The sequence below is a fragment of the Nipponia nippon genome, unplaced genomic scaffold (assembly GCF_047370975.1).
Source record: "Nipponia nippon isolate SJK-2023a ecotype South Korea unplaced genomic scaffold, ASM4737097v1 scaffold_6, whole genome shotgun sequence".
Taxonomy (NCBI): Eukaryota; Metazoa; Chordata; class Aves; order Pelecaniformes; family Threskiornithidae; genus Nipponia; species Nipponia nippon.
In genome coordinates, this window is record NW_028262380.1 from 58,114,017 (window position 1) to 58,141,287 (window position 27,271).

The 27,271-nt window shown below is 39.1% G+C and overlaps 1 protein-coding gene across 1 annotated transcript in view; it reads right to left on the reverse strand.

Moving 5' to 3' along the window:
- The window catches only part of COL25A1 (collagen type XXV alpha 1 chain), a 328,598-nt gene that overhangs the window by 66,221 nt on the left and 235,106 nt on the right, over positions 1-27,271 (reverse strand). Inside the window, exons 10-14 of the mRNA XM_087737719.1 lie at positions 27,220-27,255; positions 16,423-16,449; positions 13,638-13,682; positions 2,805-2,858; positions 1,221-1,247 (exon numbers count right to left, since the gene is read on the reverse strand). Coding sequence (XP_087593845.1) covers positions 1,221-1,247; positions 2,805-2,858; positions 13,638-13,682; positions 16,423-16,449; positions 27,220-27,255 — 189 coding nt within the window. The remainder of the gene's footprint in view (positions 1-1,220; positions 1,248-2,804; positions 2,859-13,637; positions 13,683-16,422; positions 16,450-27,219; positions 27,256-27,271) is intronic.

The following is a 27,271-nucleotide window of genomic DNA, read 5'->3' on the forward strand; positions in this document are numbered from 1 at the left end:
ATGATTACGGAAAAATATCATGATTTTAAGTAACAGAAACTCAATATATGTTAAAATTTATAGTTATTCCTTTTGTGTCTGAAAACAAACAAAGGATTATTGAAGTTCTTAAACAAATATAACTTTAACCAAAGTAATGATTTAATGAAAAGAGATTCCCAGTTACATACTTCTGCATGTGGGGTATACACTTTCAAAATTCTTTTGTATTATTTTTATGACGTGCTTTTCAAAACGTGAAATGAATTCCCTTTGCAAAGCATGCTTCCAGCTGCTATTAGATGGATTTACACAGATCTGGAAGTGAAATTCAATTGCAGCTGCAAAGACATGGGTAAACATTTCTCAAGAGCAAATTGAACCTGAATACAAGCGACTTACTTTTTAAAAACATGTCTCAGTGTACTCGTAGAAGATGAGGCTGTGTACAGATTCCTACTCAAAATAAGGCTTACACCATTTCTCAAACGGCCCTTGTACTGATGCAGAAGCTTGACTCTCAGTGTGTACTCTCACACGAGTGCTCCTACTGGCCGCTCTCCCTGGAAGAGCAGAATTACACCCACGTTTTGCAGTGTGGCGCTTGTTCCGCCCCCTCGTCTTGTCTTGGTGTGACTGTGGACGTCAGAGAAGTAACTCCTCACTAACTCACTGCAAGTCAGAGCACTGTTAGTGTACCATTTGTGCTGCTGGTACCTCTCCAGACGGTCTATAGCCTAAGATTATAGCGGCAGATTGCCTTGCTCTCACTTAAACTGATCCAAGCAAGAATGGAGGACTCCACTTTTAGTATGCGGAGAACTGGTGACCCATGTATCATTTAGAGTCTATGTAGTTATCACTCTGTTACCTAATTGTTTTAATCCGCACAGGTGACAGAGCATTGAAACCAAGTTATGAGAAATGTGTGGATCTCTCTTTTATTCAGGCTCATCTTTTTCTGAGACTAATCATTGTTAGGATTAATTGCACAGTTGCTCAACTGTGCAGCCTTTAGCACATGACCACCGCTCTCTGTGACTAATCCCACTGCAGTAATCAGAGATCAGTAACTTTCATTAGTAGGTATTATTTGACACTTGTCAAGGCTGCACAGTGCCGCTCAAGTTCCAGGTAGTAGCTGTATTTATTTCCTTTTAAACTTGGAATCACTGCACCGGCAATTCTCCAAGCAGTTCTCCAAAACAGAACCACCACAAGTGAAGTGAAACATGTCTCACCTTTTCTCCTCTTTCTCCAGGGTCACCCTGATGAAAATAATTGGAGCAAAGAGGTCATAAGTTACTAACATGAACAAAAGTCAAAGTGTTAATATTACTGTCGTTAGTATGTCAATTACTAACAATTACATCACTATTGGTAACATGGTCTCAGATGATAAAATCCAACAAGAAACTCTTCAATAAGCAATAAAATATGTAAATTTAATAGAACTCAACAGACAATATATCCTCAACATAATTTTAAAAGCTTAATGATTTGCACGTAAAGAGTTCTTTCTCCTATTGTGTCCTAGATTAAGCCCTGAAAAGCAGGCATATGTCCTTGTGAAGTGGCCTGCCAGGACCTAGGTGACTCCTACATTTGGTTCTCCTTATTTTTGGAATGAACAAAGGAAAAATCCAAGGGCCAAATGTGAGGGGAAAGTCCTATGATTCTGTTACAGGCTTAGAAGGCTCCTCAGGAGAGACAAAAAGCCTTAAGTGTCTTGAACTATGAACAATTCATAATAGATTCAGAGCAAAGAGCCTTCGGTGCTCCTCACATTTTCTGTAACAAAAAAGATGGTTTATAGACATTATTTTTCAAAATTATAACTTGCTTGAGAAACTGGCTCAATGGCAAATACACTTTTGCACACCAGCCTGACCCTGACAACTCATCTCTGCATTTCTGGCTCAGAACTGCACTCTGGCTCATCTTTGCCCCTTCTGATGGCTGGTGGTTGCTAGGCAACTCAAAGACTACAGCTGTGAATACAAATTAAGCATCGATTGCCATAATTTAGCTGCTTCTGTATAAAAGCAAGAAAAGGTCATGATCCCAAATGGTTTGTTTTCATTCCTGATGGACAAGCAGCCAGTCAGTAAATGTAAAGAGCCTGCCCTGTGTGTCTGTCAGCAGCAGCGTGATGCAGAGAATCAGCTGAGGAGCACATGTGCACCAAAGATGCACGCTCACAGCTGATGGGATTAGAATTTAGCATTACCCGTTCCAAGGGGCCCACAGATCCCGTCATCTTGGACATGTCGTGCTTTCTTTTAAATGATGTTATCATAAGCTATTTCACTTGTTCAATATTAAAACAGCAGAACAAATTATTTAACAATAAAATAAGTGCAAAGAGACATTCTGATGTGACAAATACAGGCTGAGACATGCTCCTAATGAGGCTTGTTGCTAACTTCCATAATAGCAGGATCAGCCCTCAAGACTTAACCCTGACATTCGTCAAAGAATTGACCACAGTAGTTCTTGAAAAGAAGCCTGAAACACATTGTAAGGAGCATAAACAAAGCCTCTCTAAAAAGGTCCTCAAATTCCCAAACACTTGCAGGCTTATTGCATTCACTTGGCAGTGGATGCATATGCGTCAGTGCCACTGACTGGAATTATACAGGCACAGCAGAAGAATATGCTCCTTTATGGTGAAATGTGTAAAGCCTCTTACAGCACTGATCACTGGAGGGAGCAGATATTAAAAGCCAGTCAGAATATAAACCCCAGTTGGAAAGCATGACTGTCATCTATACATGCACTCACGTACCGTGTGCTTCTCTTTTTAATCCATTTTCAATACCAACCTTGAGTCCTGCTGCTCCCTTCTCTCCTGCTACGCCAGGCAAACCAGGTTCGCCCTAAAGGCAAAGAAAACAAAAGATGGGGTTAAGAAAGACATGGTGAAGTATATTAACAGCATTTCACCTACTGTCTCATATTGGTTAAGTAATGATAAACAAAATTTAAACAGGCTCTGTGAATATGTACTCCACCGTTGGGTACTAAAATGCTTTATTTCATCAGGTAGGGTGGATTAAATCTAACTACTGTAGAGATAAGAAATAATTCTCCTGAAGGCAGTGGAAATACACAGGTGTCAAACTAAACAGAAAACAAAACTGCGACTTCTGATTCTGAAAAACTGGCCAATTAACCTTAAGAGCATAGTCTTCCCAGCAAGACTGCCAATGCTTTTCTCTACAACTTAGAAATACTGCAAGAAAGGCTTACCTTAAATGATTTTGACATTTGTGCTTCTAGTCTCATACAGTAGGCATATAATGAAGAATAATGAGAAGGACTCATTCCAGAAATGGAAGAGTTTGGAAGAATAGGCAGCTTTTTAATTTTTTAAATACACCTTACTTATCCATTTTTCATACTCTTATACCACTGGCTGAAAAGTAGATTTAAAAGATTTAAAAATTTTCAGCATGATATCAATGATCCAAATTTTGGGTATGTTTAAATGAATAGTATACATATTCTTCCACAGTTCAAGGAGTCATAAATAATTTTCATAAGTCAATCAACAAATAACAATTATTTACAAACTTCTTTTCTTCCCCCGAATTTATAAACAGAAAAACCAATGAAACAAAAAAAAACCCAAACCCCAAACAAACCCTAAAAGACATTTCCTAGTGTTTATTTCCCAGATTAATGGAAAAACCACAGATGATATTTATTTTAGGTAAAATGATAAAGCAGTGTCTAGACTTTGTTGTAAAACAGCTAGGGGTGATGGCTAATTATGTAAAACCTTCTGCAGAAGTATGCTTCAGTTTCACAATACCTGTCGTCTTTGGTAACCCCCATGTACACAACTGCATTGCACTTCTGGGGTGGCAAGGCACATTAAAATAACATCCCAAAAAAGATCTGAAAAAGCTTACATCTTTTAGAAGATCTTTGTTAGAAGAACAAAGGGTTCTTCTATAAGCCCTTTGCTATGTGAATGTATAAAAATGTGTAAAAGTTAAATACAATAACTAACACAGTAATCAAATTAGATACAGCAAATCATATCAGAAATTGAGTGGACAATTTTTATACAGTATTCAAACTTAGTAGACATGATGAATCAACTCTCTACTCAAAAGTTACAGAGGAGTTAAGATAAAAATTTGTTCCAAACGCAACAACATGCAGCTTCCAATCCTCCATAAATCCTCCATCCTTCCACTAAGAAAGGACTTTTCTCTTTCTTACTTCCACAATCATATTTTAATCATAGATATATAAACTCCAATTCTCCATGAAAGCAGGCTCCATTCCATTTCTAAATTAGGTAACAGGATCATCAACTACATTTCAATTTCATCAACAGTTGGACTAGTTCAAAATATAAAACAAAAACATCGAGGTTCTAGCAAAACTCTAGTGAGGTATTTTCCAAGCCAGAGAAAAAAATCTTAGATGCCATTAAACTCACAGGGAATTAAATAGCCATTTGAGTCAGCCCTTTTTCAAGGCTCCTTTGTACTGCAGTAGCTTTAAGGCTGATGTAGTAGCGCAGGCATTTGATATATGAGTGGTCAGGATTTGAAGCTGTTGGAGATTATGCCTAAGTGTCCTAAAGGATTGACCTGAAAGGCACTTGAAGAAAACTGCCAGTTGACGAAAAGAAGCAGAAGAGACCAATGAATATGCCCTTGTTTCTCCTCATCCCCACACCCCAAACAAGTTTTTTTCTGTCCCCTTCATTTTAAAACAGCTGCTGTCGGCCGACACTTTCAGGGGCTTAAATCTCTAACCAAAGGGTTGAAGCCCCAAGCTTGCACTTTCCCCCCAGGTTTACGTATCAGTGCTATGAATGCAGAGAGCTACTATTGACAAAAAGGAGACTGCAAAAATGGGGCAAAAGAACTATCTTATTTTCTTTGGAAAAACGTGAAAACCTCAGGCTGTCACCTGCTCATAGTAAATCCCTTTTGATACCAACAGTCTCATTTCTGACCTATAGGCGACTTTCCTATGCCCAACACTACACTTCTGGCACTGAAAGTACTAGTCATAGGCATTATCACAGCAGAAATTAGCTCTGGGAATGGGAAAGATTGAAGGCAAACCTAGAAGGACAGCACAGAAAGGACCTTGTGGCTTTATGCTTTTGAAGTTATCCTTCTGTTTCTAACGGCCAGAAGAACAGGGGCTAAAATAATTTTCTGTCATACCTACAAATATTCCTTTCACTATTTTAGAACCCTATTTTCTTGTCCATACAAGGAATCAGGGAGCAATAAGATGAAATAAAAATGTACGGCACATAAGCTGCTTTATATCTTACCCCTGGTGAACATTCCCAGTGCAGAGCAAAATGAGCTTTGTGCCAGGGAGCCTCCCTTTTCCACACTGCATGTCTTGTAGGCATGGCAGAGTCTGGCTTTATGTGTAGATGTTTTAACAATTGCATTAAAGCCTCACATAAAAAACCAACCAAACAAAAAAAAAATCAAACCACAAAAACCCACCACCACCCCCAAACCAAACCCAAAAAAGAGCAAAGCCTTGACAGACCTCCCATCAGTTAGGAAATTCCAAAAGTAGTTATGAAGCAAAACAGAAGCTAACATTTTGAAGGCAAGTAGATTGATAGCTCTTCCCTTGCTATACACTACAATACTGTGTTATTTTAGGAATATTGGTCCCAAAAGACAATTTTGATCCTCGGCATGAAAATAATTTTTAAAACTCCTGTTAGGAAGTATAGTTAATTACTTTCCCTCCATTTATTTACTTTTATTTATTTATTTATTAATCAAAGCATATATTAAAACCAGAGTGCAAAATGATGTATGAGTATGTTTCAGCCCCACAGGTTCGTGTTTTGGAGATGAACAAAAAGTATAGGTGCTCTTTAAAAGGCTGAAGACAGTTACACTGCTGTTCAAGCAGTGATGCATGCAAAGGAAAACTAGACATTCAACAATGTCATCTGATGCAATAATTTCAGTCAGACTGCTTTTCAACTTGGTAAAATGAAAGAAGCTATAAAACTAGATCCTTAATCTCACATATTTTTTACATTCACCAGGCCATGGCTAATGGCTTTCCTGACTCATATTCCAGTCTCTCTTTAACAGAAGTGACACCAAAGGTGTTAGGCTGCAGAAACAATTGTCTTCTGCACATCATCGAGCTTTCAAATTGAGACAGCATATCTTTATTTTTTTTCTTTCACAGAATCACAGAATGGCTGATGTTGGAAGGCATCTCTCAAGATCATCTGGTCCAACCCTCCCTGCTCAAGCAGGGTCACCCAGAGCAGGCTGCCCAGGACCTTGTCCAGACGGCTTTTAAGTGTCTCCAAGGATGCAGACTCTACAGCCTCCCTGGGCGACCTGTTTTGCAGATAAAGGAAAATGGAAGGCGATTGCGACCGGCAGGAAGGGCGAACTTCGTGGCATCACCAGCCCTGTTTGCGCTGCGGGGAAAATGCTTTCAAAATGCTTTCACTGTGCCAGTGGTCAGTCACTCTCATAGTAAAAAAAAAAAAGCATTTCCTGATGTTCAGAGGGAACCTCCTGTGTTTCAGTTTGTGCCCATGGCCTCTGGTCCTGTCACTGGACACCACTGAAAAGTGCTTGGCCCATCCTGTTTGCACCTTCCCTTCAGGTGTTTGACCACATTGATGAGATTCCCCTCAAGCCTTCTCTTGTCTAGGCTGAACAGCCCCAGCTCTCTCAGCCTTTCCTCATAGCAGAGATGCTGCAATCCCTTAGCTGGACTCTCTCCAGTATGTCCCTGTCTCTCTTGTACTGAGGAGCCCACAGCCGGACACAGTACTCCAGGTGTGGCCTCACCATTTTTTTCCCATTTAAAAAGTAACTTTGTCTCTAGTACATCTGATTTTAGGTCATAGCTTGCCTTTCTGCAGTCATGAACTCCTGAGAAATCATCACTCAGGGACAGAGGGACTGAAACCACTAAAACACAACATGTTCTAAAACTTTCTAGTGCCTGTGTAAAACACAATCCACGATCCCAATTAAAATTATAATGAGGCCCACACTGCACTCTCACACAAGAAAAAGATGCAAGTCCCAGAGAAATTGCGTGAAGCCGCCCTCAGAGCATCCCCTTGGAACTTTCCCTGAAAGGGATGGACTGTGGGGAAGATGCTGTGGGGAGGTGTGAAATGTCTCAGTACTCAGTTTAAAGGAATTGTCACTAGCCCTTTCTGCCCTTCTCCTGCATTCTTGTTCTCAACTAGAGCACACCACAGAACCTGTGCTGTGCCATGAACATCACGTGGGACAACCATGATATACCATAACAAAAATAAATTCTCTCCCTACTGGCATTGAGATGGGCTATGATTTCCACATACCGCCTCAGTAACGCGGGGCTTAACTGACACCGTGATTGATAGGGAAATAGTCTAGTGTCGATGCTGTGGTACCAGCACCATCTTATCTGAATGTACTGTCTACCAAGGTTTTGCTGTACTTGTAAAAGCAGTAACAAAACTACAAGACACACAAATGTCATGCCCCAAACTGGTAAACCTGCAAATATTGCATCAGAAATGCCCTTTAGGTAGCCTTTAACTTGTGTTTCATATAAAGTTGTTTTCTCTTGCCTTTGAGTAACTGGACCAACCCCAAAAGAAGGATTCTGTTTTCATGACATGACCCACTACACAAATAGACTATAAAATATTAGAAAATGCTAGAAAAGCTACCTTTTCCCAAATTTCATGTAAAAACTATGCAGTACTAGAAGGTAATTCTATAGCCTCTTGTCTATTGCAGAAAAACACACTGCCACTAGAAGCTTTGTAAGAACTTAAGTCCCCAGTTATTCACCATCAGCATCCAAATTTATTCAGATCCAGTTTGCTGAATTCACAGATGGTCTCAGAATGGTGGAAATAAAAATTTCCAGCTGATGTGCTATTGTTATTTCACTTACCCAAAATCAAGCAGCTTAACTCAGCAGGAGTGAAAATGTTCCAGTAATTTATTTGGTGACCACTTACACAGAGGAACGCTGCAGACACAGTGGGATATTTTGCTGTTGTTTATATGCTATAGAGAAATTGCAGGGTTCCCATCAGTGGAATAATGACAGTGCATTTTCAAACAGACACCTTGCAGTGTTGTGTTTGCTGTCAATAACAGGAAAGTCTTTAACATGTTACAGGAGCTAACCTGTGGATGGGGAGCTGCCATTAACACCAATTAAGTTCCACATGTTAACCTCAAATGCCCTGATGGGAGGAGAGGCACTTCGGTTTCTCAAAAGTAGCAGCATTCTAACAAACTTAAGTTACTGTCACTACTGCAATGAATTAGAAAGACGACTGTTCCATCAGCAAACTGCAATGTCAAGGCATGACTGAATGAGTTATGTAGAAGATCACCATTACCTATTCAAAACCTTCTGATAGTTTCCAGAACTATCTTAAAAAAAAATGCTCTGAGACTCAGAAATGTTTGGATTTTTCTTTCAATTAATATAAATTACCAGGGCAAACAAAATGCTAATATGCCAAGAATACACCCAACCCAGCCATTCAATTCAGGAGTTTCAGATAATTCAAAGAATAACCAGAAGGATGTTCCTTTGGACAGCACACCAAACACCTTGGTTCAAGTCCTGACACTCTTGAGCCTATATTAAATGTATAACTGTATTAACATTGACAGACTGTCTCTGTCTTTCCTGTATTTGGGCAAAGAACATCCTTCAGCACCCTGCTCAATAAATAGGTGTAGTAATTTCCTCAGACACTCTCATGGTAGGGGCAGTCTTAATGCTTACACTGAAGCGAATCTGAATTTGACAAGCACTCAAATGTGTAGAGCACTGCTTGGGCTCTGCTGGTAATATGAGAAAAATCTGTCAATATAAACTCATAAAACCTACTTCAGAACAGGTCTGAAAATGTATCACCCACTAGAGTCCACATCAAAGGGGTCAAGGCAGTTGAAAGCATGCTTCTCCTTACTAAAGTGCTCTGTGCCCTGGAGGCATATACCTTCCTATCCAGAATTAATCAGCTAAAAATAACGTGGCTGGAGACCCCAGCTTTTCTTGTTTGTAACGAAAAAACAGCCTGGAGGCTGCTGTCCTGAAATAGGTTTCGTTTTGGTGAGATGCATAACTCTGTCTACACCAGCTGGTTGATATCCACCTCGCCCTGAGAAGAAAGGCTGTCAGTATTGCTATATTTTTCAGTCACTAGAATGTAATCAATTTTAAGGATAAGGAAATACAAGAGGCCCCCAAACCCAATCCAGTCTAATTTTACTCTAAAATACATAAACGAGGACAGAAGGGAAAAAAGTGGTTTCTTAGACATGTTACTGTGATTTCCATTTCAAACCAGGGTTGAATTACCTCCTTTCAACTTGCTTTTCACCCCCCTCAAAAGTAACTTACAATTGTTTGTTTAAGGACTGGAAATCTCTCCTGGCCCACTCACCAGCTGAAATTAAGTGGAAAGACTCTTCAACAAGACTCAGCTGGCCTGCAAACCTGTCTGAGAATTTGTGAACTACATTTAACGATGTTTCCTTTCTTTATAGTTCTTTATTTGAAAAAAATGTTAGTTCACGCATATCCTTCCTCATTTCTCTACAGAAATGTGATAATACTACTTTCAAAATGTGTCTCCTACATTTTATAGTACACACTGATGGGGAAATACATGTAAATTACAGTAATAAGAAGCATGAAGAAAGCAATAAGAAATGTGCACACCCAGACTCTAAATCTACTGATAAGGAGGGAAATCCTTCTGAGGTTTATCAAATTGTTGTTGTCAAACTACTGAAACAATTTGAAGTGGAGGGATCTATCCTTACCACACATTCTGTTCTCAATACACCCTTACAAAAAACCCCAAAATACCAAGTACTACATAAGAAAAAGGGGTCTATGGAAGCATAGAGTGAGGGGTTTATGCACTCCAGACAAACTCCTATTTAAAACAAAAAGAATTAGTTGCACAGATTCCAGAAACTGGGTTCCTTCAGGCCAAATGCAATCCTTACTTACGGAACCTCCCCTTTTGTTCTTGTGTTGTTGCTGCAGTCACTGGGAGTCCTTATCAAATCAGTACCACTTAACAAATACCAGAATATGTATTTTATACTTGCACAGTTGAACTTTCCAAGAACCCCTTTGTGGCCATTTCAACATGATTAATGTAGAGATCTGATATCCCTAGATCACCGCAACCTCCTATCTCCACGCAGGTATAATCCTTTTTCATACTATTCAAGCGCCTAAGGACCTCTTGCCAGGGATCGAGAAAGGGAAGGTTATCTCCCATAGCATCTTGCTAGGAAGCAACCTGCTACAGGTGGATTGCACAGCAGTCTGCAAAGGAAAGGGAGCACTTGGAAAGACTCTCCTTGCCATCTCAGAAGGTTTCTGTCCATCCCAGGGACAACACTCTCTCTAGCTGCAGGTATTATTAGGCAGCTCCTTTCCAGTTACTGTTCTCAACAAGATAAGCAGAGTGTGGCTATAGTTTCCCAAATGTAGGAACAAACAAAGAATGTAAATGCCCTTGCAAGACTACCTTAATGTTTCATTGGATTTGGCCTAACAGAAAAAAATGTGGCAATGATTTTGCTACTACTCTTACTACAAGAAAAATCTACTAGGTAACAGTCCTGCAAAAACATGTGGGTCGTGTAAAATTGCACTTACTCTAATATCTAGAGATTGTCTAAGAGAAGTGGTTCATATGTTAAGGGATTAGAAAATTGTTCTAAGCGCCGTCAGAATTTATGATCTCATTCCCAGACCTATTGGTCAGACTTGTCAGTCATCTCCCATAATCCGCTATTTCAATTAAAGAAGAGTTGAAGGGAAAGGAAAAGGAAAATTACAGACACACATAAGATGGAGATGACCTAACTCTGTATTATTCAACTGCTTAAGGAGAGAGCAAAGCTAATTCACTGCTGACATTCATCGACTGGAAGATATTTCATTGTCCAGATGAGGAAAGCATTCACACACACAATTTTAAGCATGTGCTTAACACTCACTGCCTTTTAAACCAGAGAAAAAATATTAACTTGGAACTTAGTGCACTGCACACGCTGCTGTTTGACAGAGCGAGCTCACTGATTAAAAGGCTACCAAGACAGTAAGGCTTTTGTAAAGCCTTTTAACTATGTAACTTCTCAAAAGGGGATGACTTGCATCACACATTCAAGTCAAGTTCAACTATTCTGCAAATCAACATGAATCTGTATGAGCAAAGCCAGGAGTGCCAGAAGCCAGCTCATAGTACAGCCCAGCTCTTAAAATTACTACTCTGGTCTTCATTCAACATATCTTCTGCATCACACTGCACTGAGAATCTGTTTTTTCATAGAAATTGGAAGAATGGACCTTTTGGTAGCAAAATACTAGCATGGGAGTCCTAGGCTGCACTATACTTTCTAACTTTAGACAAATACTTCAGTTTAACTTTATTTCTACCACTATTTCCAAGCTAGCAGAATTTGTTATCTATTTATTAAAAGTTATCAACATTCAACTATCATCTGCTTAGTATTATATCAAAATAACAGATTTTCTGCACATAAGGAAGTGCTTGCTAGTCAATATCAACCAACGATTGTGAAGACAAACAAAAGAATGTGACCACATTTCATTTTTATCTGTGTGGGTTTTGTCTTGGTATCTAGATTTTAGTTTAGTAATTAATTTATTTTTTTCTTATAGGTCAAAAGTAAAGTAGTCCAGGTACACTAAAAATATGCTGACATCCTTATTAAAGTGGTAATAATTTAAGGATGTCTTCAAATTTTTAGATGCTCTAAACACTGAAATAAATCAAATAAACATAAAACCATAAATTGAAAATGTTAGGAACTGTTTTTAAAGCACATTTTAAAGTTGATAAACAGCATTTAAAGACGTGCTTGCATTTTTCCTTAGTCAAAGGCAATTGCATATTTCTTTTCTTCCCCATGAACCATGACTGCAGGTAAGTCTATGTGGCCTCCTAAAAAGAGACATACAACTACCTTGCCAATACAGCTTAAAAAAAAAATCCACATCTCCGAAAATGACACTTTAATAAACAGATAAGTTTTGCACATTTGACTTATTTCATCAACATCCATTTTTTGTGCTCATCTAAGTGAAGATTTCTGGCTAGAGTTTGTATGATGATGCTATTAAAAGTAAATCTCTTGGATAAAATGTGAATCATCAGTTCTATTCTATTCAATGTGGTTTGCAACTTGACCCTGTCCAGTCTTCTTACGTCTTCCTGCACATGCAAAGAAAATCATGCTAAAGTGTGTCTTCACTGGCTTTTCACTCATACTTTGGTCACAAAAATTACTTAAATTATGTAGAGCAACAGCATCAGTGTTGGCAAGTACTATGTACCATTCATGTTGCAATTGAATGCAGCTATAAAATATGAAGAAAAAAATCTCAGGTCTTAATGCAAATTTGTTTCATAATATTTTCTTATGATTTCTTGTGTGCTATATATATATCTAATTCCAAACATTTTTTTCTTTTGTTGTTCCACAGTAGTCATGATACTCTGAATATTTTAAAAATAGGTTCCTAGCATTATCAGTATCGCTAAGGCGAAATAACTGATTATTACATCATTTCATACAACCACTGTCAAAACACAGGTCTAATACTGTATATTGTGCTATTAGAAACAATACATCCTTTTTGTTAGGAAAGAGGAATTAAAATTAAATTATTTGAAACATCTGAGCGCTTTTATTCCTAGGGCTTTTGGGGAGGGAGGCAGAAGAAAGGATTGCATAATACAAACCTTATACACTACCATCTATTGCTGCTTAAACGTGGTGAGCAACCTATATCATACTTTTTCCATTTGGTATTCCCTGCAAGTGCTTTTGAAGTTCACTAGGAACGTTAGTGCTTGTGAGAACAACAGATGGATAATACTGTTTACAGTCAGAGAGGGATATTATTTAAACTTCACCACCCAGATTTGCCAACAAACCTTAGCAATGCTGTGAAACAGGCCTGCTGCTTTACTACAACCCCTCCTTATGGAAGGCTGTTCTGAACTGTGAGTTAACTTGGTAATAGCACTGAAAGATGACACTGACTTGCCTGAGTTAGCATTTCCTCCCAGTTGTGTTCAAGAATATGCCTGTCTGATTTATTTCTCTGCATTTTTGTCCCCAATTTCCATTTCACATTATTCTCCACTTGTGTTTCCAGTCTCTTTTTATTCTCTATTTATAGGTTGTATTAACAATGTATTGGCACTGTATAAATACCCAATATCAACATAAGTGTTTGTATCATGGGACTGAGTTCACAAAAAGTAAAAAAAAAAATCTGCAGAAAAACTTAGTTTGTAAATATACTGTGTAAAGTTACACACCACTAATATGCATTTCTCTCTGGAACCTATCAGTCACCATCAAATCTGAACATCAGACTTTCAGCTTAATTAATTACATTTGTTGCCTGTTCAAGTAAAAGTAGAAAAAATTACTTCAGAGCACAAACCAGGTTGTGCAGTCTTTTCCATGAAGCCAATTTGAAACCACAGCTCTGGATGTAAGGTTGCATATTCCTCATGTGAACAAGCCCTAAGTAGCTTTAATCAACTACATAAATAATGGCAATGCTGACAAAGTCAGTGAACTCACCACTTGTCCGTCTCTCCCTGGAACACCAGGCACTCCGACAGAACCCTGGTGGGAAACAGACGCCGGTGTTTAGCAAATTAAACAGGTCATGAAACCTTTCATCTCTTAATACAGTACTTAGAAACGATTGTGAATGCTTGCTTATTGCGACTGCAATAAATTTTTCAAAAACTAATTTTTATCCAAGCTGAGCTCTCTTTTCAATTGACATTTTATACTAATTAGACATGTTCTCATGTTCTACATTTTAATGACTGTCCCACTGTATGGCCTCTTCCAGAAACAAGCTTCAAGCTGATGGTTGTTTTGTAATGTTGTAGATGCTTCACAAGAAATGTAAGAATTTAACGCGCTCGATAAATTTTGAGACTGATCCTACACAATCGAACATAGCACCTGAACAAAACCATTAATGCTTCAAGAGGGATGCTTCAAGCTCAATAACCAGTAGCGCCCATCTATTTTAAGGCTTTTAAGAGATAATCTGCAACAATTCAGCCTAACAGTGCAACTTACAGATACCTTTTAAAATTGCATCAGTATTACTGCAATCAAAATTTAAAAGCCAACACAGGCCAAGCACAAGGAAGAAGGACAAAGAAGGAAAGCAAAACATTAGCATTGACTTGTGACATCGGAGGGATCTTTTTACAAAGCTCTCACACTATAAGTTTCTGTATGATGGACAATTTTTTTTGAACGAACTTGTGTGACTGTTGGTACGGATGTTCAGTGAAAACCTGAGGTATGAGGAAAGCAGGAAAACTGCGTGGGCTTACACAGCATTCTCCTCTTTTTATATAATAATGGTGTTGCTTAGCAAGAAAACTGAAAGCATTATTTTTATTTTTCATTTATAAACACCTTAACAGAATACAAAAACATGATAGCTATTCGAAAGGCTGGAACCCTAAAAAGAGGCCAGGGGACTGGGAAAGACAGAGGCTTTGTCAACAGTGAAATGTGCAGTTTCCCAGGACCCTTAAAAGAAATAAGCACCCTATGAGTCCCTTCATGCCCTGCTTTCTCTGCGTCCCAAGAATCAGTGCATGACATTTCCCCCTCTATTCATATTGGTTAGAGGTTTCACTAGAAATGGTTTAGTCAAAGGACACCAACACCCAAAGGGAATGCATCCAAAATGGATGCACATGTTTGTTAATGAATAGAGTTGAGAAATCCTGTGAAACAAGAAAGGGACCCAACCCACGAGGGCCTCAAAAAACCTCCAACATTTGAATGCCCAGGAGGCTCCAGCTCATAGCAGAGCTGCAAATCAGTAAGAAATAATACACTGGCATCGCAGCTTATCTCCATGACCCAGGATGCTCTCCCCTTACTTCCGAAGCTTCCGCTTTGGCATTCCTGTTGCCTGTTTTTGCTGGATGCACGGTCACAACTGCTAGCCACTGCAAAGGGGCCCTAGTGAACATTTTCACATCTTTGTATAATTTTTCCAGAAAACTAGAAGACAGAGCTCAGGAGAGCATTAAACCATCAGCTTCAATAAACTATCCTATTCATAACAGTTCCTCCTCTCAGTGACAATCTTCTATAGCTGCTGATTCTTTTTATGAGACACAGGATGTTAGAAGGTGTAAATAAAGCTGATTCCACCATGCCAAGTAAAAGTTTGTCAGATATGCAAAAGCTCATCAGCACATAGGTTTTGCTGATGTTTTACATGTAAAATACCCTCCTCCCTGAGGCTTAGGGTATAATTTTATAATGGCAACTTAGACATCAGTACAGCTTTACAATGTCATATTCCTGCATTGCCAAACATGAAGGGTAGTCCTCTCCTTCAGCCTGCAAACTCTGTACAGCTCACAGCTGACAAAATTCCACCAATTTATATGCTTTGGGATTACATTTTTACATATCAGCATGTTTTTCTTTCTTTTGTTCAAAAAGTTCCTTTTGAACAGATGCAAGCAAACTTTCGCTTTAAAGAATATTATCTCAGAAGAAAAAAAGCAGAGGTGGCATCCTTCTCACGTATGTTAATACTACCTATTCCTTTCCTCTTTCTTTTTTTCGTTATACAAATTAAGCCTGTTTTATTAAATATCTCCCATACAACTTTTTAATCTTTTGAAATCAACTAGAAAATGACTTGCCTTGGTGGTGTGTGGGTGAGATGCTGGAAAAGTGCCACTTACTAGCTATAATTGCTGATATATCTAGGACTGTTTTAATGGTGTAATTCCATAAATCCTAAACTCACTCCATCAAACTGAGGCAGTCAGCTTTAATGAGCATAAATAATGCTGAAAGCATTCCCAGGAAGTCAGGTCTCGGGTTACCAAAGGAACAGGAAGACACCGGCAGACCACCTGAACACCGCCAACCAAGCACCATTTATCAGCAACACCTATGTCCTTTGTTTCTGCTGCTCAACTTTTTAGTCATATGGCACTGATCTACTTGAGTAAGGACATGCATTTAATCAGAAACTCTATCTCCCCACCTTTCACAATGTTTTAACTTTGGTTTCCTAGTCGTACCAGTGCATGAATAAGAAAATTATAGTGACCTTTTCACCTGAAAGTTAAGCAGACAGATTGAAAACAGTCCGCTCTGCATTGCTTGGACTTCCTATGATGGGGGAAATGAGAAATCTGATGTCTCACATTATATGGCTGCATTTTGCAAAAACAAAATTCAGAGCCTAAACTAACTGATTCAATGCAGCGTACGGTAGCCGATTCCATTCACCTTTTGTGCTCGCAGTTTGGCAGCAGGAGGAATAATCACTTTCACAGTATTGTTGTTTATACTATACCTTTTGTCCTGGTGGCCCCTGAGGTCCCTGCAAAGGGAAAACAATTCAATTAACATCATAACTCTAGCCAATTTAAACTTAAATGACCAATTAAAACTGTCTTATTGTGTAAGCATTCTGATACTGGACTGAAACCAGCTGATGTTTTATACATCAAGGAAAAGTAAAACTTTATGCTCAAAATGCACAATGGATCTTTTCTCTTCTCTTTTGGAACTGATCTAACTACTCACTGGAAGACTCAAATTTTCCCCCCTTCTAATCTTTTCTCTTCCAACCCATCTGTTTCTTCTAATACTGACAAATCTGTCAGCATTAAGATGACTGTGGTTTTTCTCCTTCTGAGACCAGCTAACAGCCAGTTGTGCGTGCACAGTAATATATCTGCTCGGCAGCATAAAAACAAGGTTTATGCAAACAAGTATTTTTAAGATAGAGAGAAGCATAAGGCTCAAAATCTCCTCACCTTCTAGGTATGAGCATACATGACTATGTTTTACCCAACACGTGATCTGTGCCATCATTTGCAAGTTAAGAGAAAAAGCATTAAGAATTAACTTCAGAAATCATTAAGAATGCTCTTGGGAAGTAAAGAATCACCATTTTGTGCCCATGACCTGAGAAGGCAGGAAGAGATATCTCAATTCAGGAAAGCTTAACTGCTTAATGTCATACAGGAGTCAAAGTCTCATTGATATTAATAGGACCCAGTTCTCATCTGGCGTCTCTGAAGTACCCAGGTGGTTTATCACCACAATGGAGAGGGGAGGCAGCAGGGAAATAGATCAGCCAACCATGTCTTTGACATTTTGGCAGTCTGTTTTGGTAAAAGCCAGACCATGTCCACTGCAGTTCTTACACGCTCTTTTCCCCATGTTCCTACTGTGGGTGCTGGTGCTATATCAAGCAAGGTGAATTCTGAGTCCATGAGGGTGCAAAACAAAAAGCCAGAACTGGAGAATCCAAATCCTTCTGATGTGTGAAAGAATAAAAGAAGAATTGATTGATATCAGAACTGCAATTATTCAGAAATTCATCTTGAACAAAAGGATTGCTGCTTCGAAATGTGGGGCCAATTTTATTTTTAAGATAGTGTGAAATTAGGCAGAATCCTCACCTGTTGGTAGATGCAGGGCTTGTTGGAATATTACTCTGATGCAACTTTAAACAGTTAACATGGAAAAGCTCCACTGGTGGTAATTCTGGTCCTGTATCCACTGATGTGGATGAAAACCTCACATTTTTAAATGTGGATTCATACATCTAACGTTGGGCATCAAACCTTGCAAAAGGCTTGCATAGATCAGTGTTGCTTCTTGAAACTTTTGCCTGATTGTCTCAGCAGAACTAGAGTCTTGTAAGCATCTCCTTTTGACTGTAGGAACAGGTTTCATTAATGGAAAGCCACCTGTGAGGTGCAGGGTGACAAGTTTACTCCCTTGTCTTCAAAAGGAAGCGAAAGTACCCAAGCACCCAGCACTGGTGATGATCAGAGCAGCGAGTAGAGTGTTCATCTGCTTTTCCAGACTAGAGAAAACCCCCCGAAGCTCACTGCATTTCAAAAAAAACCTGCTGTTTCAATCAGGTGGTCTTTTCTTTAAGTGCCTGAGTTCTAACCCTAAGATTTGCTAGAGGCTGAGGACACCGGTAATACTGAATGTGGTAACTGAAGAACAGCCTATTTCTTAAGCATTGCTTGCAAACAGTCTCCAAGAAAACTAAAGATGGGGAAAGAACTAGATAAAACAAATCAAGAGGATGTTGGTAGGTGAGTGTGGCCTGCTGGGTAAGGAAACACAGATATAACAACATACTTCACAAACAGGTTTTTTCCCTTTCTTCCCTTTCTTCTTATTGTGCCTTTAAAATGAATCATTCAGAGAAAAGCAGCAGCAGATACTTATCAATAAATATTTTATACAATTAGCAGTTTTCCATTTCTGGTACTCAGCCTGGAAATGGCTCTGGTGTCTCATGCCCATTGAGCTACCACGCCACTTGACGTCAAGAACAGTCCTCAACAATATGGCTACCTTCAGCACTATGCTCAGAAAACCAATTGCAGTTAAAAGCTTACCTAAAGTGATACATTTCACAGTTTACACATGATAACAAGCGCTTCTTATCCTTGGAATGTTCAGACTGTAAAACATGGCTGAATAGGAACAATTTTTCTTTAAAGCACTGCTCCCTAGCACTGGGAAAGAAGCTCAAAGCCACTGGAAACTTAGCATCTCATCCATTGACAGCTCCCATCCCTCCCCCACATAAGCCTGCCAGCAGCCACTTAAACAGAAAACCTGAAATTAAATTGCTGATAGAAAACAACTTCAAAGAACTGTAGAACACTCCAGAATTGCTGTAAAGTGCCTATTTTCTACGAGTTACCTACATTCTCTGAGCAAGGCACAGAATCACACTGGAGAGATAGAAATAAGCGAGTAAATACAATCTGGGAGAAAGAGAGGAACATGAAGGGATAAAATAAAAAAACCCCAAGATTTAAGTTCATTTCCAGAGGTATAATTGATAGCTTCTAGAACAACCTACATAGGAAATCCAATATCACCGTGTGGATTTTTTTTCCTTGATTATTCTACTGAACTGGGGAGAGTGCTGTGTTGCCCACTTGATGAACAGACAGTAAGACCAGCAAATAAAATCTCTATGTAGATCTTGAGACAGGAGCAGAAGGCAAGAAATATGTGAAGGTTTCCAACCAACTCCTTAGATTGTTTTGTTTTTTCTTTCTTTTTCTTCAACTGTTCAGTGTTCCATAACAGCTGCAGTGGTATACTGGCCCTGCTGGTTTCTCCAGTACAACCAAATGGATGCTTTGCAAATGCAGACTCAGCTAAACGTCACTTTGGATAGCTCCTTCGGCACTGGGTCCAGGCAGCCCACTGCAGACAGCTGCTACCACTGCTCCCCATCTCATTCCCCTCAAGCCCAAAGCCTCTGCTCTGCAGTGGCCAGGCACATATGAAACACATGGTAGTCTTCACTAGTTGGAGGCTCAATCTACTACCACAGGTAATATATTGTCTCTCAGTCTTTGTCATTATCATCCCTGGGAATATGAAGGAGGTAAAACAAAAGCCTTTAAGACAAGAGCTATAGAATTCTTTCACCTCCTGCCTGTACATATATATATATATATATATATATATATATGATATCTACAACTGATCAACAAATCACTCTATAATAGTCTATGCAGATGATGTTGATAGTAACTGTTTGTCTTTTGCCTATATCATTGGAAGCTGCCAGAATTTCTGTGTAGGGATGCTCAGGATCAGCTCCTAAACCATTGGTGACTAATGTTAAAGAGCTCATTTTATAAAGAGCATCTAGGCTTCAGAAATTCCAATGAAAGTTCATGAAAACTGTTTGGATGAAGTGACTGCTTAGCATTTTTGAAAATTACACTACTTTTCTTTAAATTGACACACATTCACTGAGAAACTTCAGCTGAGACAGCTGAAAATTTTGGTCGTGAGAGTTGCCCAGAATAGGGAGATAACTAAATATAATAAAAACTAAAATTAGTTCTCGCTGTTTCAGATATCATGAACGCTTCAGAAGAACCCTTTACCGTCATCTGCAACTGAGTAAACTAGCTAGGCAGCTATGACAAGCTATCGCAGGGCTTCACTGAATTAGGTTCTCATTTAAATAGCTCCTCAACAGCAGGATGGAAAAAGAAGGTGCGTTGCTCTGAAGAAATTCAACTGCTGTCTGTGTTTCTCTGGAGATGGAGAATTGTTTGATAGTTACTTAAGCACTTGGAAAACTGAGTAACCAAGGATAAACAAATGTTTATAAAAGTCTTCTATGCAACTGTGTTTTTTAAACGTAAAATATTTCCACTAAGAATGCCACTCTTCAAATGCTGTTTTCTGAAATCAACAGAACACCAGAGCTTGTATCTTATCAAACCTTGGCATCATAGAAATGATCGAATGAAGTTGGACACTTCAGTCGGGCCTTGACAAATAGCTATCTGGAATAAATAAAAAAAAAAAAAAAAATTGAAAGGACTGATGTAAACGTAATTAGAACAAATGTTTTGAGTCCAGAATTCTTCCTAGGCCTCCTGTCTAAAGTTACAATTATATTTTCCTTTTAGGCTTACTCTGTTCCTTGTGCTTTAGCAAAATAAGAAATAATTCTGCCCTGTAGAGGTTAAAGTTGCAGTTTTAAAGCACAGTAATTCAGAGTGTGCTATATTAGCAACAGCCTCTCAAGGTGTTTTTGTATTCAACTTCTAGGGACTCAGTTGCTAACATTTAAAGAAATGTATCAAATAGAAAGTTTGGGCATTTTCAATTTGCACGTCTGGGGCAGCAGTAATGATTTGCTCTACAAGGTATCAAGAGTTCATGGAGAATGAGCACAAACACCAAATGAAAACGCCTAACAAAAATATAACGAAAAAGTGAATGCTTTTGTATACTGAAAAAGTTATACAGCAAAATACGTGACAATGGTGCAATACACTGTCATACAAAAACTGTCTTATTCCTAAGCTTTGCCAAAAAAAAACAGTCCAGTTTTTTTAAACTTCCATACTTCCTGTGTAAAGTAAGAGCTCTTTGTAACTAGAAGGCTTCTAGGAGGTACTGTGTCTATGTTGCTATGGGACAAAAGAGGTTCCAAGACTGTCCCTGAGAACAGATATTTCCCCTTTCATGCCTATAAGAATCATTAAACACTTAGAATAGAATCATAGAATGGTTTAGGTTGGAAAAGACCTTTAAGATCATCAAGTCCAACTGTTAACCTAATACTGCCAAGTCTACCACTAGACCAGGTTCCTAAGCACCACATCTACCCATCTTTTAAATACCTCCAGGGATGGGGACTCAACCACTTCCCTGGGCAGCCTGGTCCAGTGCCTGGCTACCCTTTCAGTGAAGAAATTTTTCCTAGTATCCAACCTAAACCTGTCCTGGTGCAACTTGAGGCCATTTCCTCTTGTCCTGCCACTTCTTACTTGGGAAAAGAGACTGACTCCCACCTCACTGCAACCTCCTTTCAGGTAGTTGTAGAGAGCAATAGGGTCTCCCCTCAGCCTCCTCTTCTCCAGACTAAACAACCCCAGTTCCCTCAGCTGCTCCTCATAAGACTTGTGCTCTAGAGCCTTCACCAGCTTCGTTGCCCTTCTCTGGACACACTCCAGCACCTCAATGTCCTTCTTGTAGTGAGGGGCCCAAAACTGAACACAGTACTTGAGGTGCGGCCTCACCAGTGCCAAGTACAGGGGGATGATCACTTCCTTACTCCCACAAACCAATTTCTTACTAGTCTAATGGCATAAAGAACTTAAGAAGGAAGCCTGAACTAGCAGATGTACATGAAGAGGAAAACACAGGTTTCATACAAAGTATTAATCTACATTTCAGTGGAGCCTGTGTTTTACTCACTGATCCCATTTTCTCTGTGTAACGGGCACACAATGTAATTCTGAAAACATGTTCCTGCATGGTTGAGGAGTGTTTCATAAAGATTGCAATTTCTAGAGTACTATATTGAAATGTGCAATGTTTTAGCGTTGATGAATCACCTAGATAAAAGAATGACCAGCTAAGAAAACAGATTAACTATGATGGGAAACCTCACATAACTTCTGATTAAGCAGTGCCCCCCTCCTATCCTATCTACCTTAACTGATGAAAAGAGCGGCAGTAACTATTAATTAGTGCTCAGGCAGAGCTTCTTATCATCATTCTCTTAGTCGTTGTTGTGGCAGCCATTACCGAAGTACAGAGGTTACAAAATGCCAAAGACTATTTTTCCGGCAATTTCCTGCAAGTTAAGGCAAATGCAATTGTAGCGGGGAAAAAAAAAAAGAATAGTTGCTGCGAGAGGCACAGGCTTAAAATTTCCATTTCATTTGCTTGTTCTTAGTAAACTTTTGCAGCTAAACAGCTTAAGAATAACACCTTATAAAATTTACTATGAACATGCTACCAGAATGAAACAAAGAAGGTTGCTGCAGAGCTCTGGCCATTGAAAACAAAATCACAATTAGTAGTTTCCTGGAGGAGCTATGAAGATTCACACCAGCCGAGGATCTGGCCTTGGCCATTGGCCTGAAAGGCTGAATTGAAGCCAGCAACGCTTCCCAGTCAGTTCTGCCTGGTCCCTGTGAGTTCACTTTGTTCATTTTAACCTAAGATGAAAAATTAATATTAATTCATTTTAAAGATGTGACATTTTGCAGGTTACAATTTTCCACTGTCTTTCACAGAAATGGCAATATCCTTTGGAAGAACATCCTCCTTTTATTCTGAATAACTAGTAAAAGCAGTAACATTAGGTCTTATGTTCTTGAACAGATGCCCAGCAAGACTGTATAAGCACAAAACTACTAGTTTGGAAAACAATATATCTTAAAACAGAGGGATTTTGCATTTGGGTTAATCATTATAGTATAGATTTCTTTTGCAAAGAGACACCTTTACCTGAATTCTCTGGTTATTCTGGACTGCTCTGTTCAAACAAAACATCTGTAAAATTACTTATCTGTTTTAAAGCCAATTTTGGGGGATCAAATAGTATACAGGTTTTTTTCAGTGACAAGAAGTGGTTGATTCATACACTGAACATGTTTAAATTTACTTCTTTTCCAAGGAGCTGAAAACATTGCACATTTTGATCTTCCAAATTTTTATTACTATGGACTAGTTTAAAATACTTTAAACATGAAAGCACCCAAACCTCTCCCACATGGAAATTGGAAACAAAACCACACCATGCACACCTTCTATCCTATTACAGTTTATGAATCCGAAAATGTCGATCTATCACTGTCAGCCTTTGAGATTTCCCATCACTGACTTACTTTAAGTTCTCATGAATAGTCTGCAACCAGAAATCCTAGCTCTTGGGTAGAAAAGAATCACAAATTCATTTATGATTCATTCTGAAAATGAGAAGATAAAACAGAAAAACTCCTGTATGGTATTTAAGGGCCCTTATCACCAGGAAGAGCAGACAAATAGCATGGGAAGAAAGATGAATTATGAGAGGGAGGACACAACTTTAACTGAAAAGGTTGAAAAGCTAAGGAAACTACTGGCCTTCCCTCTTGCATAGGATACATTTTGCTAGTTCCACATAACATTTCGAAACTTAATCCCTTTGGTTGCCCGACTGCTTGGCCTCCTTCTGAATTCTCTTAATGCTTTCTGCACAGAGGAATGATACCTTCAAGTCTTGTAGAAAGTAGATCTGCAGGGCTTTCAAGTGCCATGGAAACCAGACACAAATTGCAACTAGTCATTCTTACATTCCCTGCTAACATAAAAGTTGCGTAGAGTCACACCTTTCTAACTTAAACCTAAGCCTCCATCTCACCTAAAAAGAAATTGAACTCCCTTGGCTCAAAGAGAAAACAGATTCTTCCTGACACAGCAACATATAGAGCCAAAAATACCTTGCAAAAAGCTCTCCCTAACATCTCAGCTGCAAGGACAGAAGAGCAATAGAAGCACACTGGCACTCCGATAATCTGGAAAGATTTTCAACAGGGAGTGAGAGACCCCTGTAAGCAACAACTAGCTTTCCTACACCTCTCCTCTCACCACTCTGCCCCAACCCACACATACTGACATCGGAAATGGAGCAAAAGAAAAGCCATTCCATGTCTTTGTGGCAAATTTCCCTTGTGCACCTAAGATAGGTTGCACTCTCTTGTGCCAAAGCAGAACTCAAACCAGAGAACTCAAACATTGTCATTCTTTGTATATGGTCCAAGCAAACTTCCCCTGCCTGAGAGGGAGAAAGGTTATTACTGCCCTCTCTCACCACATCATCTGAAACATGATTTTATTTTTCTTGATTGACACAGAACTTCATTAAAAATAAGAGAACATGGCAGCAGATTCTCAGTTGGAGTAAATTGCCATGTCTTCACTAGAGCTACTGGATTTCCTATTTCACTGAAAGGAGAATAGGAACATTCCCAGAACTCCAAATGCATGAAAATTATTTCAAATTTTTGTGAATCAAGGCACACATTGTTTGAGTAAGTCACAGGTTACTCAATGAGTGTAACAGGCTTGTGGTATGTTCTGAGACGCAAGCTGGAAAACACTGTTATCTCATTATCTACTATCTCGTGCTCTTCAGGAAATCTATCCCACTTCTTGTAAGAAGACAAAATAGAAAACTAAGTAATTTCAAGCTGTGTCATTGTTGGTTCACAGGTTAAAACTGAGTTTACCAGCTCTATCAATAACCAGTGCATTCATCTAGAAATACCAAGGCATGTTACTGAATACAGGTGTTAAAAATGCTTTTGAAAGAGAAAAGCTTCTGTCCCCGTTATTATAATCTAGAGGTCAGGCTTGCAGCTCTTCTTCACTTGAACAGCATCATGGGATTTAAAGCTGCTGAGAGTGTGATCCTATAGGCTACAAATAGCCTTCAGCTTCCACAACCTTCAGCAAATACATCCAAACTGTAGGGATTGTTTCACAGCATCTCGTGCTCTCCTTGGCTGTATTCTTCCTCCATCCTGGATGAAGAACTAGAGTACATGCCACAGTACTTGCTTCTTACTGGAAAGCGCCTTGGACATGTGGCCAAGTAGGAAACTACAGTGCACCCCAACAAATGGACCTCTGGGAGACCAGGACTTGTAGCACTTTATGGGACCCATTGACTTCACAGTTTCAATTTCATCAGGAAGAAAAACCAGGAAGCTAACTCGGACTTCGGACTCTTGGTGTGAAACAAAGGCAAGTCCTTACAAAAGAATTCCTGCAGAATTAACCTAGAAGCTCCTCCGGGCAGAGATCTCCATTTTCATTTACTTTGAAAAGATAATATGTGGATAATGCAGAAAAAGAATATCAGGCAGGAAAAGGCCTGTGTTCTCCACAGCAAACTATACTTATTTTCTCTAGCGACACAATTTTACAGCACACTTGTTGGGAAAACAGCCATTTCTGCAGTAGTGTCTCAATTTCCAATATGGAAATAGAGAGCTATCCGAGTGCAGAAATGCATGATGGAAGATGTCAGAAGGAACTAGACAGCACCTGAATAATTGTAGCACTTTCCACAGGGAAGAGAGTCTGGAAATCTGTACTGGCATAAAGAGTATGTCAGAAGCACCAAGAAGAACAAAAATAAATTAATTACCTCCCTGATCTTCTGATGCTCTTTACTTGATCTATACACAACCTAACATTTAAGCCACAGACTGACTTTTAGGGCAGGCATTTGGAGCTGGAAATTCATGTAATCTGGGATCTTTCTCTAACTCAAGCTTGCTGATTTGATTTTTAAAACACCTTTTCTCCCTATTTAAACACACCTGCATTTAGAGAAGCAGATCAGTAGCAATTATTTAGCAGTTCTTTAGTTCTTTACCAGTTCTTCTAACACACAGATCGTTACTGTAGAGCAGTGGGAATCTTCTGAACATGGAGACTAAAAGGTGATGGACTATGTTTTGCTTTAAAAGCCCTCAGGGATTCTGTGACCCTGAAGATCTGGTCTTGAATAGAAGGAAGACACTGTTGCAGAATCTGAGTGAGTTTTGTCCAGAGGTCAAACAGGAGAATATTCCAAATAAAATAAAACAAAACGAACCAAAAAAGCTTCCCTTCCTAGCTATTGCACCTATTACTAATAGGCCCTCAGAAGCTAAAAAGACAGAACAAAAAAGAGCCCGGAAGCATGCTAAAACATCGGTGGTACCTTTGGGAGGCTTTGATTTTGGTTTCGTTAAACCATTATCTCGAAATGAAAAAGTACAGGCCTGTAACTGCCTGATCACAGCAGTATTTCCGAGTCTTAGAATGTTAAATTTTTCTTGCAAAAGATATTGGATTTAGTCAATTCAAAATGTTTTGCAATTTGTCAAGGTAAAATATCATCACACCTCTTTAAAACTTCATAAATTCAAACAGATAGCAATCATATCTGCACTGATTGCTGAGCATATAATCTTCCTCCTCAGAAGCATTCAGGAATCAAAACCACATGCCATGGGCTACAATTCTGTCATCTCTCATAAAAATAAGAATGACCATGAGTGTTTAGGGAGATCTTAAGGGGAAAAAACCACCGCATGTTTCACAGTTCTGGAAATATGTGGCAGGCAGAAACTTCTGATGCCTTACCCTGCGGCTGAAGCTGATTTACAACCAGTGGAGCTTCAATTTGCTTCCAAATGAATAGGGTTAATTAGTTCCTGATGCAACAGAAAACATCTACTCCCATATCTGAATATTTGTAAAAAATGCATTCATTTGGCTGTTACATTCTCACACACACAGAGGAAAAAAAAAAACCTCAGGAGAGGAGAATATTCTGAGAGTTTCAGTATGCTGTGCTGTGTCTTCACTGTTCCATCAGGCAAAGGGCCAGAGCTCTTGCCACAGAGACAGTTGCGATTTTGACCCTTAAAACAAGTCGATGGTTCTTGTGCTGCTCAATGGTCTCAAGGTGGAAACAGCTCAACTTCAGAGACAGTGATAAGTGGGGGCCAGGAACAGGGACCACCTGGTTTGGCTCTTTTTTGCTTTGCTGTGCCCTTAGCTGTTTTATTTCCCTCTACTTCTGCAAGCTTAAAGAATAAGTTGGCCTTACATGACAGGCAAATTTATGTAAAAAGAGGACATTTTCTTTCTCATGTTTTCTTCACAAATGAGGCTTCAAATAGTCTGTGACAAAGGAAGGTTAGGAAATACAGAGCTTTTTGGAATTTCACATTTTAAAAAGTGCACGTCATGTATCTGCTACAGTTTTAGCAAACTGAAAGAGAAGAGCACTTACTGTCAGTCCTTGTTCTCCTGGTTTTCCTGGCTCACCCTTAAAATAAAAAAAA